Source organism: Centropristis striata, chromosome 8, assembly GCF_030273125.1.
Source record: "Centropristis striata isolate RG_2023a ecotype Rhode Island chromosome 8, C.striata_1.0, whole genome shotgun sequence".
In the NCBI taxonomy this organism is placed as follows: domain Eukaryota; kingdom Metazoa; phylum Chordata; class Actinopteri; order Perciformes; family Serranidae; genus Centropristis; species Centropristis striata.
Window position 1 is genome coordinate 25,308,769 of NC_081524.1, and position 21,417 is coordinate 25,330,185.

The 21,417-nt window shown below is 38.2% G+C and overlaps 1 protein-coding gene across 1 annotated transcript in view; it reads left to right on the forward strand.

Annotated features, from left to right (window-relative positions):
- ascc3 (activating signal cointegrator 1 complex subunit 3) overlaps positions 1-21,417 on the forward strand; it is a 155,605-nt gene that overhangs the window by 105,902 nt on the left and 28,286 nt on the right. The window contains exons 22-30 of the mRNA XM_059339001.1: positions 364-518; positions 4,202-4,300; positions 4,386-4,554; positions 9,889-10,109; positions 11,315-11,400; positions 11,716-11,882; positions 12,911-13,056; positions 14,991-15,111; positions 15,917-16,059. Of these exons, the coding sequence (XP_059194984.1) occupies positions 364-518; positions 4,202-4,300; positions 4,386-4,554; positions 9,889-10,109; positions 11,315-11,400; positions 11,716-11,882; positions 12,911-13,056; positions 14,991-15,111; positions 15,917-16,059 (1,307 nt within the window). The remainder of the gene's footprint in view (positions 1-363; positions 519-4,201; positions 4,301-4,385; positions 4,555-9,888; positions 10,110-11,314; positions 11,401-11,715; positions 11,883-12,910; positions 13,057-14,990; positions 15,112-15,916; positions 16,060-21,417) is intronic.

The window sequence follows — 21,417 nt, forward strand, 5'->3', positions numbered from 1 at the left end:
AGGATAATGTACATTTCTACTGCAGTATAAGACTACAACAGTCATGTCTTACACCTCGCTGCAGCAGCAAGCCTCACAACCATTAGATCCAGTCAGTTCTACTTTAACAAAAAAAAAACAGCAATGATTGGAATTCATTAGTGAATGAAAACGGTCTTTTTAATAAAGAGAAGAAACTAAGAACAGCAGAGCGTCAGGCATTGATGAAATTAGTGCTTTACAAATGTATGTTGAATTTAGCCGGCCCAGTTATTACTTGAACATTTACTGTAATCTATATAGACTACATCAGGTTTTCTCAGAATTATGAATTATTATATTGTGACACAAAACACATGTTGATGCCAGGTGTATTGTTCTCAGGTCACATGCTGCACCATGTCAACATCGGGCAAACAGTCAAACAGTGTGCCCACCAGATCCCCTCCATCACAATGGAGGCCAACATTCAGCCAATCACACGCACTGTCCTACGAGTTCGTCTCATCGTCACGCCTGACTTTCGCTGGAATGATCAGGTAAATATGAATTTATATATATATATATATATATATATATATATATATATCTGCTTCTGTATGTATCTGCTTCTCTTTATATTCAGGAAGTAAAAGAAATGTAATTCAAAGATCATGCCATAATCTTCACAATCTAAAGGTGTGTGGCTCAGTTACTGCTGCATTGTCCAGACACATTTGTCAGCAAGTTTTTAATACAATCTATACATACAATCCCTGATTTTTTTTTTCTAGAGAAGGTCCAACACTACAGATTGATGTTTTGAATCATAACGCAGTTTAGATTAAAAAAAAAAGTGCTTCAAATATATATTTATGAGCTTTTATTTGGCAAAAATGTTCTCAATTTGTTTTGGGGTTTTCTCAAAAAATTCTTAAAATTGTATTGTTTTCATGCAATAGAATTAACAATTCATTTTTAAAGTGAATCAAGTCAGATGACTTAACATGATGAAAAACCAACTTATGGCTCATTCAGTTGGCAGTGGTAAAGGATTTGTAATATGGGGGTGTAAAAATAATGACTTGAGAATTTAAATATCACTAATTAAGGAATGAAGTATTTTTATAATTGAATGTTGTATACACACCTCCAATAAATAACATTTTGATAGACACTCACCGATCACTTTATTAGGTATACCTGCTCAACTGCTTGTTAACACAAGTGTCTAATAAGCCAATCACATGGCAGCAACTTGGTTAGCATGTAGACATGGTGAAGACGAGCTGCTGAAGTTCAAGGGTCTAGGGTAAAATCTCTTTCTAATACAGTGATTGGGGATTGATTGATGATTGATTGAGTGCTGCTACTTAAACGCAGGCATATAAAAGCCAACAGTGAAGCTTTGCTGCTGTGTTTAAGGACATTTTTGGTGCGTGTGTGCGTGTGCGCGCGTGTGCGTGTGTGTGTGTGTGCGCGCGCTGCAGTGTGTCAGCAGGATGAGCAGTGCTGTGCTTTTCCTGCTTCTCCTACTGACAGAAACAGAGCAGTAAGTGAAAGTGTGAATCACACTGCAGAGCCTCTGTCTCTGAAACATAGAAGCACAAGCTGCTGGTCAAACAGCCCTCATAGTTTGTAGGGACAAAATCCCTCAGATGACATTCACAGCCTTTTCTTTTTACTTCATTTTTATACAACAATTAGAGTGAAACCGTTGTTGGCACTGAAATCCTTAGATCTGAGGCTCCTCCTAACTGTGCTCTTATGTGATTTTTCTCTAATGTGTTAAACAGCAGATAAAACATTGGAGCGTCATATAATATATCAATCAATCAATCAATCAAACTTTATTTGAATAGCATTTTTCATACAAGATAAATGTAACACAGTGCTTCAAATAAAAAAAAATCATAATAATAATAATAAAACATAGAAACAAGCAAACACCCTCCACCCTGACCCTCCATCCACCCATCCCATTATAAACAAATCACAAACTGAGGAAGCTCCATCTCAACGTGGAGCAGTGAGGAAACACTGCAGGCAGGTTAGAAATTAATTAGATAAAATAAATAAAAATAAAGTAAGGTAAGATAAAATAAAATACAATAAAGAACAAAAGTAAATAATAATAACAATAAAAAGTAAAAGAGCTTGATAAAAAATATGAAAATAATACATAAATAATTAAACAGTAGAGCATGATAAAATATATATATATATATATATATATATATATATATATATAATAGATTAATAAATAATAGCAAATAAATAATTAAAAGAGAAGATGTTGTAACATAAGATGCTTGAGCAGAAAAATATTTTAAAATGGTTCAGGTAAAAGCCAAATTACAAAGATAAGTCATCTCTGATGCCCTCAGCTCTTCAGGGAGGCTGTTCCACCAACATGGACCACAGTAAGAAAACGACGCCTCACCGTGGGTTTTAATTCTAACTTTAATATTATTAAAAGGCCACTCCCAGAAGACCTGAGGGTCCTCGAGTTCATAGGATAAAGGTAAATCAGATTAACAGGCTGGACTAAGACAATTAAGAGATTTATAAACCAGTAAAATAATCTTTAGAGCGATTCTGAAGCTCACAGGCAGCCAATGCAGAGACTTTAAAATAATATAAAAGAATAAATAATATTGTGGGAGCCAGGTGAGTTATAATAAAATGTATAAACAGCCATCTAAATGGGATGTGCAGAAATATAGTATTTATATCCAAAGTAGTATAGTTTAAAGGGAGTATTTCCTCAGCAGGAAGCAGTACCACTGCTTTTGACAGATAGTCCAGGGCAACTGGGACCATGCCTCTGTAAAGACACATTGGTGTGGATTTTTATTTATTTAGATTTTAAATGTATTTATTTGAGTTTAAAATAAAATGTCTGTCTTGTAAAGTGTATTAGGTGGTAGGCAGAAATCTCAGAGAAGGATATCTTTGAAAAGGATAAAACCAAATCTATCTGGATAGCTAGATACCACTAGTTTTTTGGGATTCGGGAGAATCCATTGTTACAGTAGCAGTGATCCAAACTTTGTCGAAGGGGGGACGAAAGGTTAGCAGACTTTTAAAGTCACATTCGAACACAAAAATTAAATACAAATGACAAAAATCAAGAAGTAGTGTATGTTACTTCTAATGCTTCTGAAACAAGGTAGGGGGTAGAATCAGCTGCATGTTTACACTCATTTAGAATAACCACTTTTCTACAGAACCTGTTAATGTGTTATCAGGTAATTGTTTATTTGACTTTTGGCCAAACCTAACCCTTAAACATCCTGGGGAGTCTTCAGTCAGTAGGCCCAGGAAGGGCAGAACTTTTTAATTCAGCATTTGTCTCCCCTTCCTGTCTCTTGAGCTGCATCAAAACTACTTGTGGTGTAGTCATGGTCACATTTTCACAAAGAAGAAAAGAAGAGCTGCGCCATCTACCTTGTTATTCTTACAGCCATGGAATCTCCATCTGTCCTTGAGAGTTGAAATGCCTCCGGGCCTCGCCAGCATGTCCCACCTCAGTGGGCAGACAGGCCAGAGGGGATCATGGGAAGCTTAGTCCAGAGTTTGTCATGGAATCTGAGCAGAATAGGAAGCTCATTGTAGCGGGGCTGAATATGAAGATGAATGTTTATGTCCGATTAGCAATGCATGCTCCAATCATGGGAGAGTGGTAATGGAAGACTGGTTGGCTTAGCCCTGATCCGGCTGCAGAGCCAGGACACATGTACCGACACATGAGCCGCCTCCCTGATGGCACCCGGGAATCAGCACACACTGACACATTATGATAAATACTGTCATTACCCTGCAAGTATTGTTTCTTTGTCCTATATTAAGAATAGTATAATCCATTTTTTATTTATTCAGTTTAAACTGGCAGCGGTTTTGATGGCGTGTTGAAAATACAATGTTCATTGCTAATATTTATACGTTTTTATTATTTATAATGTTGATCTTCATCATGTTATTCCCTCCAGATTTTATTCTTAACAAGATGGGAAACAACATGTGTACATATGCATTTTCAGTGACTGAAAGCAAAGAACCCAGAACCCAATCAGCATTTTCTATGCTGGAAGATTATCCTGCCCGCAGGTTTACTGTATGATAGTTATGATCATTGGCATCAAATTCACCAAAACAAATTTGTTTTGCTTATTTGAACCCCACTGCAGCTGCATGCTGAAAAGACGTTCTGACTGAAATGTTCTTTCCCTCAATAATCCAGGCCCATGGTTCAGTGGGTGAGCCATGGTGGTTATGGGTGGAGGATCCCATCAACGATCACATCTACCACTCTGAGTACTTTCTGCTGCAGAAGAAACAGGTTCGGGGTTTTTTTCTCATCATGATTGATGTGTGTTCTTGTGTTCTGTACCTTTATGAGAGTGCATGTGTGTTTTTCTATCCAGGTGGTAACAGGAGAGCCTCAGCACATAGTGTTCACCATCCCCATCTTTGAGCCATTGCCCTCCCAGTACTACATCAAGGCAGTGTCTGACCGCTGGCTCGGGGCCGAGGCCGTCTGCATCATTAACTTCCAGAACCTCATCTTACCCGAGAGACACCCCCCACACACTGGTACACACACACACATACACATACATTTATGATGTGACAACAGGGATTTGACTTAACTTGACTTGAATTTTAAATTCTGATACTAAGTCTGTTAGCCTGTTAGAGTACTACCAAGTGTTTCCAGCTGTCAGATTCCAGTTGCTGCAGTCCCTTGTTAAAAAGTCAAACTGAGTACTGCCTGCTGTGATTCACTCAAACACTTTACTTAAGTTAAAGTAGCAGTATTTCAATGGACAAATGGTCCATTACTAGGGGACAAAATAAAAGCCCTGCATTTTAAATCCTACATAAAACTACAGAAGTATAAACAGCAAACTGCAATTAAAGTATGAAAAGTAAAAGTGCTACAAGAAAGTAATAGATGAACCTTGTCACTGATACATTGTTATACATGGAATTATCTTAAAGGTTGAATTAACCTTTTAAGGCCTGAAACAATTATCCAAATGCAAAAAAAACATGGACACCTAAAGGGGTTTTTATTTAAAATTTGATTCTGTACAGTAACAAGTAACTATAGCTATCCATTAAATATGGTGTAGTAAAAGTAATGGTAAGTTCCCCTCTGAAATCTAATGAAGTAGAAGTATGGTATTGTATAGTAGAAGTCTATAAACATGACAATAGTCAAGTACAATTTTAAGATACTTGTACTTAAGTATGGTCTGAATTAGGGCTGGGTGATATATCGATATAAAAAAAATATATTGATACATTTTTATTTGTGATATGGAATTAGACCATATCACATATATCGATATAGTTAAATTTTTATTCCTTTCTTTATATATAAATGCTGCCCTTACTATGGTTTGTCATATTTAGTTCTTTTGTTATGTCCGTTATTCTTTTCTCATATAAATATATTTATTTCAGAAAAAGATTGGCCTATTTTATTTCATAGGCTATTTTTATCTAAATGTGCACTTTATGGAGCTTTGATTTTAAAAAAAGGTACTCCTGTAGTACAGTATTTATGTTCACTTAAATAAACAGTGTCAATAAAACTAGTTATGACATGTCATATTTGACTTTGACTGAACATTTGCTCTCACTTTGCGATAAAAATATCAGGATATATATTGTATATCGCTATTCAGCCTAAATATATCGGGATATGACTTTTGGTCCATATCGCCCAGCCCTAGTCTGAATCTGTCTTTTTTTTTTTCTTTTGTCTGGTAATTTACAAACAGTATACACTAAAGAGCAAATTCAAGTTTTATTAATTCATTCATTATCCATCACCGCTTATCCGAACTCGGAATGCCATGCTCAGCTGACCCTGACAGGTCTCCAGACTGTTAAGGGCGTACACACTCATTCACTCTTACAGCCAATTTAGAGTCACCAATTAAACCTAAACTGCATGTTTTAGGACTGTGGGAGGAAGCTGGAGGACCCAAAGAGAACCCATGTTGACAAAGGGAACCGGGAACCCTCTTGCTGCGAGGTTACAGTGCTAACCATGTGTTTGAATGCATTGTTATGGTGCTGGGGAGATGACAGCCTGTTACGTTCACTTGTGTATAGGCTAGTATATTTTGTGCTTTTAGTGTTTTCTAGAAGCCTTTTTTTATTGCTTTCTATTATACTAATATCTACAACCATAGCGTGCTTTTTGAGTTTCAACCTCTACCACCTTTAGCAAGAAGTCTGCAGGCGTGAATGAAAATTTGTGCCGGAAATCGGCCAGAAGGACGGAGCAAACTGCCTTGACATACATCCGCCAGGAACTGCTGAACCTGGTACATAGCTCAACATTTGGGATTCAACATGACATACTGAAGGAACTTTTAAAGAGGAGGCATCGGGAGACGTGCCGGGGTGAAGAGAAATAAGAGGAGGGAAACCATTGGAAACATTCGCTGCTTGACAAACAAATTAGAGGAACTAGAAACCCTTGTCAGGAGCCAGAAACCGTACTAAGAGAGCAGCATCATACGCCTGACAGACACGTGGTTGATGAACGACATGCCCGAATCTCTGACCAGTTTCCCTGACTTTAGGACGTTATGAGCAGACAAGTGAGTGATAAGCAGAAAGGAGGGGGGATTATATTGCTCATATAACAGGTGGTGTAACCCTAAGCACGCTACCATCAAAGAACAGATATGCAACAAGGACATTGAACTTTTTAGCAGTTAGTTTAAGACCATACCACCTATCCAGGGAGTTGTGGGGATTTCAACCATGTCTGTCTCTCTTAAGACTATACCCACTTTTTGTCAGTTTGTGGACCGTACAACCAGAGGTGAAAAACGCCAGATCTCCTGTATGCAAATCAAAATCAAAATGCATACAAATGTCCTGCACTGCCCCCTCTTGGACGATCCGACCATGGCATGCTACACCACTCTCCCTCCTTCACTCCAGCTGTCACCACCAGAACATCAAGAGGCTGGTATCCTGAAGCTGATGAAGCCCTGAGATGCTGTTTTGACACAACAGACTGGGATGTGTTCTGTGAGGAGTATGGGGATGACATTGATGGTCTAACAAAATGCATTACCCATTTAATCAATTTCTGTTGTGATGACATCAGGCTATCCAGGGTAATTCATTGCTTCCCTAACAACAAACCATAGATTACCAGCAGCCTGAAGGCTAAATGACAAAAAAAAGGCTTTCAGGGAGGGCGACAGGGATAAAATCATAGAACTTCAAAAGGAACTGAACGTGAAGATTAAAGGGGGGAAAGAAGTGTATAGGTGCAAACTGGAACAACAGCTGCATCAAGCAGTGGAACCTGATTACATCAGCCTACTAAAGACATATAAAATCTATCCATCTATCCGTCTATCCGTCTATCCATCTATCCATCTAACCACTACACCACGTGTAGCCTGCCCTGCACTGACAAGTTTCTCAGTCTCCCAGTTTGTACCTAAGGGAGCCAAGCTTGATTGTTTATGTCTGTGTTATTGGCTGATGTCAGATTTTTTTTTAACTCCCAAGTTTTGATATCAATATTGGCCTTAAAAATCCCAAATCAGTCACGCTGTGCTGCTAACTTAATCTCTCTTGTTTCACTCCTGGGTTCTCAGTCATACTTCAAACAATAGACTAAATATACTGTTTACTGTCCCCTTTTATCAGTATCCAAGTGTTAGTGCTGATGCAAAGTGAATATTTCCTGCTGCTGCTTCATATTAAAAGCTGTATTCTGTTGAATCAGTGGGAGGGTTTTCTGTGAATCGGCCAATTGGAATGCATCATATGCATCGCCAATTTATGTTCATCCGCACGGGTCAGAGTTAACTTACAGGTGTGCACATTCTCAAGTTTGTTTTTATTGATCAAAGCTTTTGTGTAAGAAGTGGCATACTCCATTTTCAGGCCCCGTTTTGTTGGTACGCAGTGGTTGTAAATGAGTCTGTTACAGGTGATGGATGTTATTTATATATATTTTTTTTATAATTATAATTTTTCTTGCCTGAAAGAGGAGAAAGTAGATATTCAGTTGTTTTCATGTTGTTTTGTTGTTTGAGTGTTGCCAAAGATCTTTATAAACAACATGAAAACTTGTAGGATTTTCACATGTAAATGATATTATCCAGTTTATTCTGCTTGCTTTAGTGCTGTAATGTGCTGTTGCTGAACTGTCCATACAAACGGATGTGTAACAGACTTTTTTGTCACATGAGACTTTTTTACTGGAGTATAAATTATCCATATTTTTTTACTAAACTAGCACAGACATCAAGTAGGCTTTCCATAAATTTATGGATGAGGCAACTTGTATATAGTGAAACCGAAGATTTACTCAAATCTAATACTGGCATAAGCCAAAGGCAACTTTGCCTAAAAACACCAACTATAACTTACAGTCAGCTTAAAATAGTGGCTCACCCCCACAGAATGGCTTAGCTGTTTGGAAGCTGCATGGAGACATCAAAACCCCATGTAGACTGGAGAACAAAAGCATCTAATCCCCCCATACTCCACTCATTCACTCCTCCAGACTGCAGGAAAAGAAGCATCTTATTACTTCTGACCACATTTCCCCTCAGTAAGAGAAGACACGGCTGCAGCAGCTATCAGGGAAAATCCCACAGCACAGAGGAGATCATACCGCAGGCTGACAGAAGAGCGTGAATGTATCTAGTCTCTTATGTAAAAGTCTCAGTTTGTCATGTTCTATTACACATGTGTAACAAAATAAATCTGAATGAAACTTAAATAGACACATCAAAACATATCATGCCATGGCAAGTTCAGCAGAAAACCATCTACAAAACCTGAGCATCACATATATGGTTGATTATTGAGAACATTAGAGACCACAATAAACCTAAATGTAATTATTACTATAATTATTAGTATAAAATGTTCACTGCTCACCCGACCAATTCTGCAGGCATACAACCATTGTCTGATGTCTGATCATATGACCTTCTGACGTCATAAAGTAGAAAATCTTTCTAATCTCTACCATCCATCTCCTATAACATGAGCACAGCCTTATCTCCAAACCTCGTCTTTTAGCTCTGCTAAAAAAGCTCTGATGTACATGATCTGCTCTGCAGCAAACATCAGACAGACACAGTTAGAGACTAGCTGGTGAACATTGTTGAGCATTTTGCAGTTTAAGAGCCAGATATTTCTGTCAGGACCAAAAACAGAGTTATAAGAGAGTCAATGTTGTACCTGCAATAATCAGGTGGAGAAAAACTTGACTCTAATGTCTAAATGCTAATGTTACTTTTTGCATGTTCTCCCTGTGTCAGCATGGGTTCTCCGGCTTCCTCCCACAGTCCAAAGACACACAGCTTAGGTTTAACTGGTGACTCTAAATTGCCCGTAGGAGTGAATGAGAGCATGATTGTCTGTTTCTATGTGTCAGAGCTGTGATAGTCTGGAGACCTGTCCAGGGTGTAACTTGGATAAGCGGTTAAGGAGAATTAATTAATAAAATAGTGTACTTTCTATTGAATTTAAAGAATCTGAAAAGAGTTGAATAGTTCTCCTGGTTCTGAAACTTTCTTTTTTTATACACAGTGTACAAGACTATCTGTCACTGTTTTAGATGGATATACATCCGATCTCTGGCTTTTATGCTGCTGAATCAGAAACAAATTGTGTGACCTGTTCTAACACCCTAACCCTTTTAGTTTAAATCCTCATTTCGATATGAATTATTGTCTGGATATTTCCCAAAACTTGGACTATTTTTCCAGGGTACAGGAAGTGTCACCTTCAATTAATGTTCTTAATATCCCTACTGTTCTACCTACTGTATTTGTTCTTGTTGATAAAACCCACTTTTTTGTGCCATGAACATAAAGGAAAAAAAGATTTCAGTTTCATCTTCCAAACCTCTTTCCTTCTCAGAGCTGCTGGACCTACAGCCGTTGCCGGTGAGAGCACTGGGTAACCCGGAGTATGAGAGCCTGTACAAGTTCACTCACTTCAACCCCATCCAGACTCAGATCTTCCACACGCTGTATCACACCGACACTAACGTCCTGCTGGGGGCGCCAACGGGCTCTGGAAAAACCATTGCAGCAGAAATGGCCATGTTCCGGGTCTTCAACAAGTATCCAGGCTCTAAGGTTTGACTAGCTGGCTCCATCTGTGTTAATGTTGAATTCAAGGGGTTTTTGTTAAAATAATGTACTGACTTGTTGCTGTCTTTTGTATTGGACAACAGTCAATGAGGACAGTCTGTCACACACTGCAATAAGAAATGTCTAGACATGTAACAATCAGGAAAGATGTAGTCAAACTGAGACCAGCTTTTTGTGGTGACAGTGTACCATACAGTGATGATGACAGCTTTAACATTGACCATCTTCAATCAGAAGCAACGCAGAATATGACAGTGTCATTTGATAACTCACACTTTTATATATATATCCTTTATTTAACCAGGTAAAACTCTCATTGAGATTAAAAATATGTATTTTCCAAGAGAGACCTGGCCAAGAAAGCAGCATAAAAAAAGACAAGTTACAGCATGTAAACACAGATATCATAAACAATTAAATACAAATATAGCCATCACAACAACACTGAAGGAGCCTCAATAGCAACATATAAGGAGCAGTCACACTGACTAAGGGAAGAGAGATTTAAATTCACCGATTGTGATCAGTTCAGACAGCTTTAAATCCTTTTGCAAGTTGTTCCATGGTAAAGGGGCGTAACTAAAAGCTTTGTTACCTAAATCAGTTCTCACTCTTGGCAACAGCATCTGTACAATATTTTGAGAGCGTAAACCATGTTGAGTTTTGTTTCAACACATGTTTGTACACAGGTATGAGGGAAGCAGCCCAAGAATAGATTTATAGATAAAAACTAACCAATGAGAGAGCCTGCGAACATACAAAGACGGCATTTCAGCCGTGGCATACAAAGTACAATGATGTGTCCGATTTCCCAATCCAGTAATGAAACGCAGAGCACAATGATGAACACAGTCCAACTTCTTAAGGCTCTGATTAGTAGCATTCATAAAAAGCAGATCACTGTAGTCCAGTAGAGGCAAAAAAAAGTTGCAGAAATCAAATATTTCCTCGACTGATAGGAGAATCAGGATTTGTTCTTGAAAAAGAATCCTAATTGTAGTTTCAGTTTTGTCACAAGGCTTTCAATATGGGGTTTAAATGGCAGCTTCTGATCAATAGTGATGACTGAGATGCCCCACATGGGAATTTGTGTTTATGTAGTTAAAATTTACATCCAGCCTATGGAAATCTGTCAGCGTGTCTTTCCACTCAATGACTGTTTTGTGTGTTATTTTTGTGCGTGTGTTCAGGTGGTGTATATTGCCCCCCTGAAAGCCCTGGTCAGAGAGAGGATTGAGGACTGGAAGATCAGGATTGAGGAGAAATTGGGGAAGAAGTAAGTGTAGAAAGAGACCTCTACCCTCACTATCCTCACCAAGAGGCAGAATGTATCTATGGATGAGGATTTCAGCTGTTAGTTGGCTTTACCTACTCTCATACACAGGGTTTACAAAGTAATGTCAAAATCTTTTGTGTTTTCATGTCTCATGTTATGTCGTTAATTGGTCACACCTGGCCAGTGATATTCAATTCATATCATTACAATTCTGCATATAATATATTATTAATAATAATAACAACAAAGAAATAACCATCATGTAAATTTGAAATGAGCAGGCCAAAGTGATGCCTTGTTCTTATCTGTGTGTAGAGTGGTGGAACTGACGGGTGACGTGACTCCAGACATGAGAGCCATAGCACAGGCTGACCTCATCGTCACCACACCAGAGAAGTGGGATGGAGTGAGCAGAAGCTGGCAGAACAGAAGCTACGTTCAGAAAGTAGCTATTCTCATCATCGATGAGATCCACCTGCTTGGTAAGAGTCCACAGTGAACCTACAGGTTATATCCTGTGGTTCACACAACTTTTTGTCTACTTTATTCTTTTTTAATTTCTTGTTTATTTGCCAGGACCATTTTGTAAATTAAAGCCGCTGTAGCTGCAGCCATGTGTGCCAAGTTTGATTCAGAAATTTTTTTTTTCCCAAAAAGTTTTTCAGTTGGACTTACACAGCAACTGTGCAGCTCAATGCACATATTTACAAGCGCATGCATGGACAAGATGTCACAAGAGAAAAGGAGACAAACTTCTATAGAGCCTGCAGATAACAGTATTGGAATTAAGTGATGTGGAATCAAATTATTCTTATTCTCTTTAATCCAACTTCTCAAAATGGGAGTAACATTACCCAATTTACCTAATTAACCTAACAGTCTTTGGTCTGTTGATGTTGAAAATATGCAGAGAACATGCAAACTGTGCACACAGGGGAACCCAGAACCCTTGTGCTGTGAGGCAGCATTTGTTTTTACCAAATAAATATCCAAAATGTGGAATGTACAAACAATTTTGTATGGCATTAGTATGTATTAATGGCTAGTATTTCCAAAGTTTTCATATCAGAAAACCCATACCAGTGTGAGGGCACTAATACCTATTTTCTGGACTCTCGATATGAGCTTGTTTTTCACTGCAAGAGAGTAAATATCAACACAGTAGTGTGTAATTTACCCTCCAGTGTTAACTTTTAATAACTGCATGCAGTGTAATCTGTACTGGAATGGAACTCAATCAGAATTGATTTGACACTATAGAAGAAGTAAATTATCAACTCTACCAAGACTAATATTTATACCCTTCATTGTTATTTAACCTTTGGTGTAAAATGTCAATAACACTGTTCAGTGTAAGTGAGTGTTAAATTGTTAATCTATTTAGAGTTCATTTAACTCTGAAATTCTAAACACTATGGAAAGAGTTGATTTAACACTAATTCAAAGTGGTGTTCAATTTAACTCTTTAAGTGTTACTTTAACACTGCGTATTGTATTGTGCTGTTTCCAGGTGAGGACAGAGGTCCAGTGTTGGAGGTCATTGTTTCCAGGACCAATTTCATCTCCTCTCACACTTCTAAGACTGTCCGCGTAGTCGGTCTGTCCACAGCTCTGGCAAATGCTCGAGACCTGGCTGACTGGCTGGGAATCGCACAGGTCAGATATGCATCATAGCACCAAAACATGCTGTTGTAGCAGTTTTGTACCATAAAGATCAGGCTATGGTTTAGTGATACTCTGTCAGTGTATTCTCGTTACCTTCTGACTCCTTGTTCTTTGGTTAGATGGAGGGATCATGTTCATAAGCTCCCTTGTTTGAGGAATAGTGGGACTGGCTTTGTGAACCAAGAACACTGCTGCAGCGAAGCCAGCCAGAAACCACAGTCTTTGTCTAGCTCTGTATTTTTATGGTTCATTTGTTGCCTGCCTCTTTATATATGATTGAATGCATATAATAACAGCAATTAAGATAAACAGATACTTTTGGCCTGGAGTTAATGTAGTTTATCTCTATAATCGACGGTGTCTGGATGCCATGCTTGACTTCTTTACTTGGGTTGTGAATGGATGGCCAGTCAGCTTCAAGCAGAGAGGAGCATCAAAATGATGCAAAGAAGTCTTATTGAAAGGATTTGACGTTTTTGTTTTTTTCCATGAAGGCTCATGTAAGCTGCAGTCTGATTTTGCCTGATGTGAAAGGAGATTATTGTTGCATTGGGTTTTTTTTTTTATTGTAAATGCTATTAATTGTTTTATGGTTCCAAGTGCACTCTTTATCTTTGCTTTGGCCAGTTTTTCAAGCTGCATTCACATCAAATCAGACATTGCAGCAAAAATGCCAGTCCTCCCATTGATTTGAATGTGAGTAGTGTGATTACGCTACTAACTAACTAACTAAGTTGAAAAATAATCTACTTTGGAAAAAACGCAACCTGCCATCAAGCTGCAGTGGCCAATTTAAATAACAAGCAATCATTCCAGACAATAGACAACAGAGTGCATTGCTGTTTATCAGATGTAGTCATTCAACTTGTCCTTTTGCTGCAGTTTAAACCAACCGTTTTGATAGAATCAACTTCTGCAGAAATGCAACCGGAAGTCACGCTGTAGTGGCCAATCATGTGACCAGCAATCAGACTGAGTGCAACACAATGGGGTGGAATGATATACTTTATGTCTTGTCACTCAATTTTGCCTTGTGCACTAATTTAAAGTGACTGTGAGTGTGCTGTTATCAGAACAACATCAACCAGTTGGTCTTGTCTCTTGTATAATCGTGACATACTGTTTGGAAACTTATTTTGGAAATATATATATATTTTTTTTTTTTTTTTTAATAAATATTTTTATTCATTTAACAGGCAAAAGTACATATAACAAGAAAAAAGGACTTTTTCCTTTTCCAAAAACAACAACAACCCCTTATCCCCTCCTCCCCCCTCACAGTCCTACATCGTCTTGTTACAGATCTTTAAAAATTAGAAATAATACACATCCTTCCTTTTTACGGAAAGCAGATAAACAAATAAATGAGTACACAGAAAATAACAACATACAGAGAAGTAGCATTATCAGTGTGCTGAAATCCGGCAAAGAGGGAAATGAAATATGGAGAGAGGTTAATTGCTACATCTCAGAAAATTGTATCTTGGCTACTGCTGTGCTGCCAGAACTGAGAGACAGTGTTAGCAAAGGGGATTGGCATTCTGCCATACATACATATATATATATAAATATTATCATATATATTTATAAATATTATCATATATATTTATAAATATTATCTTTTTAGATGTCTGTAGTCATGCAGCAGCCCTCTACACAATAAACACCAAATAACACACCACATTATTTACAACATCCTATAGCACACTTTGAATTCAATTCTGTTCACACATTGCACCGCATCACCTTATCACACAATAAACACAGGCGAGTCCAGCCGTGGCCTGCTGCTCTGTGCCTCAGTGACAGTGACAGACAGTTTACATTACAGCCAGATGGGGCTTCATGTTGCCAGCTGCTCACACTAAATCTCTTCTCTTTTTTCTTTTCTCTTCCCTCCCCCTCCCCTCTTCTGTGTGTAACAGGTGGGTTTGTTTAACTTCCGTCCGTCTGTTCGACCTGTACCGCTGGAAGTTCACATCCATGGTTTCCCAGGACAACACTACTGCCCCCGCATGGCCAGCATGAACAAGCCAACCTTCCAAGGTACATCTCCACATCCACGTGTACACATGACTTACAAATGCTTTATGCTGATTTATACCTACTGTGTTCATTTGATTTGCTGGGGGTTTTGTCATACAGCTGGCTTTAAATACAGTTACTCCAGATCAGCAAGAATTATGAACTTTTAGTGAGCTATTTACTCTTTTGTGGTATGCTAACATTGTAATAATAGAAAATGCAATCCTTGCATGTTCAGATTAATTAAGAGCAGCTTTAAAAATGTTTTAAGAAATCTAAAGTTATTCATTGTTAAAACCTCACACAAGTTCAGGTTGTCTGATTAAGAATGTAGAGCATATCCAGAAACTGCAGTTTCAAACGAGGAATGTAACACAAAGTGCTTCACATAAAAGAGGAAATAATAATAATAAAACATAGAAACAAGCAAACAATAAAAAATATTTCAAATGGTTCAAGTAAAAACCAAATAAAAATAAAAGTCTTAGAATTGCTCTTAAAAATCTAAAGCATCTCTGATGCTCTCAAGTCTTCAGACCTGAGGGTCCTCGAGGGTTCATAGGGTAAAAGTAAATCAGATAAATAGGCTGGACTAAAACCATTAAGAAATTTATAAACCAGTAAAAGATTCTTGAAATTGATTCTGAAGCGCACAGGCAGAGACTTTTATATAGATGTAATATAGATGTGAGCTCTCTTTCTGGCAGCTGAATTTCGTAAAAACTGTGATCTTTTTGTTAGGTAGACCAGAAAGTAGAGCATTACAATAGTCAATTCTACAGGTGATAAAAGCATGCATCAATGTCTCTGTATTATGTATCCACAGCGATACGCAGCCACTCACCGGCCAAGCCCGTGCTGATTTTTGTCTCATCAAGACGGCAAACTCGACTGACCGCCCTGGACCTCATCGCCTACCTGGCCACAGAGGACAACCCCAAACAGTGGCTGCACCAGGACGAAAGAGAGGTCAGTCATGCTATGTGTACACAAAAGGCATAGCACCATGTCAGCAGGGCAGACATTCAGAGCAACAGTTTCAGACTTCAGCCCAAGATTGAAAGTAGATCACAAACGCTTTGGCAATACACAGAGCCCAAAACACAATATTAGCAGATGTGTCCATCGTTCCTATGCATTTCCTTCTATTTTAATGTGTATTTTCATGGATGGCTTTCTCTTTTGCTCTCCCTCCCTCTCTTGCTGAATTGTGCTGATGTTCCATTTCTGTGTATAAGTGCCGGTTTAAGTGTAATTACAGATGTAATTCAACCCAACTTGTGCCGGAAAAGCCTGTGTCATCCTCCATTATATTGTCTGTGCATACCTTAGGATCAGTTCAAGATGTGAGGAAATGACTCCACTGGGTTCACATTTGAAAAATATGCTAATATTATTACAACACTATATCCAGGCCTAATATAGTATGGATTATAGTTACCTCAACATACATGTCTAAGAATTTTACATGGGGGGTAATTATTAACGTGAACAGGATTTGTATTGTCATCTCTGTCAGACACAGTCATTTAGTGAATAGCATGATATAATCTAAATCATCACCTTCAGTTAATGCATATACTCCTGTTCACACATAAAAAATCAAAAGACAGGAGAAGAGACAAGTGAGATGTCAGTCATCGAAATTGTTGTATGACTATAAGAAAACACACACCTCTGTCATCGTCAACGAAGAGTCTGCATTTCCTTTTTCTCTTAGTCCATAGTGTGAAAAGGCCTTAAGAAGAGCAAAGTGGCCGGTTGGTCAGTCAGTCTGTCTGTAAATCAAACTTTTTGCTCAGTGATGGACAAGCGTTTGATTTCCTCGTGGTTGAGGTGACCTTTACTCCACCGTGTAGACAGGTTTACCACTAGTGCCAAAGAAATATCCAAACCTAGTGGTCAGTTTGTCATGAAACTTGAGCACACTCATGCTTGCCAAAGGATCAACCCTTTCCATTTTGGACAACCCACAAACTCTTGTGCCATGCTAGAGCCAAAACATCAACTTGGCAGACAGTTTGAAGTGTTTTATTTTGCACAATAATAAGACAAAAAGAAAAGGATAAAGAAATAACAACAAAAGGAAGGTACAAGGTAGCGGCAAGAAGCCCAGCAGAGCTTATACAGGCCTCTAGCTATATTAAAATTCACAAGTTAAATTAAAAACAAGTAATTATGAAATAGAAAAAAATAATTACCATAATAATAAAGCAAAATTGTAATAATATTAAAAAGCAAATGCGTATTTGGTATATAATATGAAAAATGGTCATTATCTTGAGTTTTTGGAAAAGGACTTTTCAGTTGCTTCAGGGCAAGTTGAAGATACACTTTTTATTATAGGATGTAATAAACATTGTATCTATTTGAGACTTTAAGTAACTGAAAGTGAATGAATATGAATAAAAAGTTAGTAGAAGCTTACAGCACAGCCATCGATGGTGACTAGTTTCCCAGAATAAAATGTCTGTCTTACAGTTTTTATTAACTGTGGTTAAATCTGTCTAAATTCAGTTGAAGTTAGTTTAATTAAAGCCTCATGAGGATATGCTACATGGTCTAATCAGTATTTTTGAGACAGTGGACACTGTATGTATCAACAAACATGTTGCAAAGCATCACTGAGCTTTCGAGTGTGTGCTAGTGGGTCAGAAATCCTCTGTATTGCCCTGTGGCACAAAGGCCCGTTGTTTTATAGCCCCATGCATGTTGGATCTTTTAGAGCAGGGATTCCCAAAGTGTGGTGCGTGGACCCCTGGGGGTGCGTGAGCTGCTGCTAGGGGGTGCGCGAGATGAAAAATGTAATGGCGGTCTGATAATGGCACAATTAAATTTTTTACCCCCACACAATAAAGACGTGTTATTAATTAATTAATAAATACAGGCTATTCAATTTTGTGTCATTTATTGTTCATTTTTGCATCTATTTTTTGGTTGTTTGGTAATTTTTACATGTATTTTTGGTCAATTTGTGTCTATTTTGATAATTTTGTGTCATCTTTGGTCAATTTTGCATCTATTTTTGGTTGTTTGGTCATTTTTACATGTACTTTTGGTCAATTTGTGTCTATTTTGATAATTTTGTGTCATCTTTGGTCATTTTTGCATCTATTTTTGGTTGTTTTTGATCTTGTAATGAAGCGTAGAAGAAGTTATCTTCTTGTTCTTGTATCATTTTTCCAGCCTGTGTTATGATGACGGGGTTGTGTTCACTCCACGCTCATTTAAATTTGCAGCAATTTTTGTTCAACGCAGCTCAAAATATTATAACATTTTCCCAACTGATCTGCTTTCTGCCTCTGATCCTGAGCCTGTCATCATCCTCCACCTTTAATATGGCTATAAAAACTCTTATTGCATTTTGTTTTTTTTGAAGGTGTGGGGGATTGGGGGTGCGTCAACCCAGTTGGGACGTAGAAGGGGGTGCACGGCTAAAAAAGTTTGGGAACCGCTGTTTTAGAGGAAAGACGTATGCCTTATCATTGCTATTATTTGGCAGAAAAAGGTCACTTCATGACAATCATTTCAGTCGTCACTTTCTCTGTTTACTATAAGTACACATGGTGTAGCATTATTTTTTCAGATATGAAAAGTCATACATATGGAACCCTTTCAAAGTCCTGCATTTGCTTTTCTGAACCCTGAAGATCTTCTGTCTCAATGCAAATATATACTGTCTTATAACATAGGCCCAGTTTCTATATGTGTGTGCACAGTGTCCCCGGCCTCTGTGTGTGTTCCTCTGACATATGCTGCTGCCTGCTGCTTCTCTGCTCTGAGCCGTGTAGCAGCTCAGCTCCCTGCTGTTTGACTGACAGGCTTCTGGCGATAGCTGCTTAACTCTCACCGGGGGTCACCCACTGCCTCAAATCCCCTCTCCGACCTGACAGCTCTTTCTTCCTCTGCTGCTGACTCCCTCCTCTCTGGGCTGGATTTTCACTCTCCCCTTCCATTCTCTTACGTATCACCTGACCTGTAGTGTTTGTCAGTTGATTCGCTGGAATACTTAAAAGATGCATTGTACAGGTACATCTAAAAAAAATAGAATATTGTGAAAAAGATTTTTTGTCAGTTATTTCAGAAAGTTAAACTCATATATTATATAGATTCATTACACATAGAGTCAAATATTTCAAGCCTGTATTTTTGTAATTTTGATGATTATGGCTTAGATAAAATGAAAACACAAAACTCAGTGTCTCAGAGAAAGATCAATAAAGAAAAAGGATATTTTAAACACAAACGTCAGGCTTCTGAAAAGTATCTTCATTTCAATACTTTGGCTCCTTTTGCATGAATTACTGCATTAATACTTGGTGGCATGGAGGAGATCAGCCTACGGCACCATGTTGCTTGTTCCTTCAGGTCATCTGCGTCTGGCGTCTCTCACCTTCCTCTTGACAACAGCCCATAGACTCCTATGGGTTTCAGGTCAGCCCAGTTTGCTGGCCAGTCCAGCCCAGTAACACCATGGTCACTGAACCAGCTTTTGGTACCTTTGCCAGTGTGGGCAGGTGCCAAGTCCTGCTGGAAAATGAAACCAGCATCTCCAAAGAGCTTGTGGAAGCATGAAGAGCTCTAAAATGTCCTGCTAGATGGCTGCTATGTTGACTGTGGACTTCAGAAAACACAGTGGACCAACACCAGCAGAGGACATGGCCCAAAACCACCACTGACCCAGGACTCACATATTGAACATTTTCACAATATTCTAATTTTATGAGACACTGAGTTTTGTGTTTTCATTATCTCTAAGCCAGAATCATCAAAATTAAAAGAAAAAACGGCTTGAAACATTTCACTCTAAGCGTAATGAATCTATATGATGTATGAGTTTCACTTTCTGGAATGATTGACAAAAAATATTTAACTTTTTCATGATATTCAATTTTGTACCTGTAGCAAAGAGCTGGAGCGTGGGTGAACTGAGGTGGACAGAATGAGGCAACAGGTCACCTGTGACGGCACCCAACAGTCACTCAAAGGGGCCACGCCCTAAATTTTGCATAATTTTATTCCTTTTATTTCATTGGTTGAGTTCTTAAAAAATTTGCAGTTGTCATGAACTAAATGAGAATTAGCTATACAGACCAGAACCATTATTTGTACCGTTCTGTAAACGTGTCTGCAGGATTGGACCTGCCTCTGGAGCCAACATTAGGGGCTGTTCAAGGAACTGCAGGTTTTGCCCAAACAATGCGTTGGTTTCATCCTTCAGCCCACGAATTTGCAGCTTGTTCTTGTTCTTGATAATGATTTTGAGTGTGAGAAATATTGTCTGATTTTACTGGTACGTAGACTGAAATATTGCCTTTTCGTTTTTTTGCCCATTCTTTATCTTGAAATGATGCATTTTTCAAAATCCAAAAAACACAAATAATGAGTACAGAAGCCAACTGTTATGTACATCTCTGTTTACTCCTTCCCTGGCTCTGGCTCTGTTTGCTCTGGCAGAGGTTACACTTTGTTGTTTGTGTTGGCTGGAAGACATTAGATCTGTAATATACAAGAGGTGCCCCAATCCCACTGAAGCCAGAGGAGAGCCATGCAAATGAGGCACATGTCTGCAACTTTATAACTGTGACTATGGAGGTATTGTTTCTGGATCTTTATGACTCTTTATTTGCGTCCAAAAACAAGGTGTCGGATCACAATAGCGTGGGACATTTAGGCCCCGAACGTTCAGACAGAGCGCTTTTTGCAGTTTGAAACCGTGTGGTACACCATACTGACTTTTTTTGTTGAAGCTTACAATTTAATATATTTAATTGATTTTAATTTGTTTTATTTTATTGTTGCTATAAAACCACCAAATCATGTGTCCTGTCAATTCTCCGATTGGTGCTTCTGGCTTCAGTTTCCCTTCAGTTGCTCCTTTTTTTTTTATTTAATTTTTTTTTTTATTTAGCAACTGTTGAGATTTGCACTTTACACTATATTTTAGATTTATGAGTGATTTTTATTTTGTTGTACGTTTTTTATTTATTTATAGAGACTAAAAAATCATATTTTCTATATATTTTTCAGTATTTTATTATATCATCAAGGTTAAAGTTATTGCAGAAATACCCAGAAATATCCTGATAATCTTTTAGGGCCATATCGCCCCCCCATCTCAAAGTCTCTTTACCTCTGGCTTTGTATCTTTCTGCCAGTGCTTATCGCTGTGGAACTTGGAGCCAGCCTTGACATTCTTGATATAGTTTACAGTCATGTTTTGGCAGGTCAGCCCTCAGCTGTTTTATTCAATATGTCACTGCTCAATCAGTTTGTAATTTGATTTGAGTCTGTCCTAGGTTAATCATCATGTATGCTCTGCTTTGT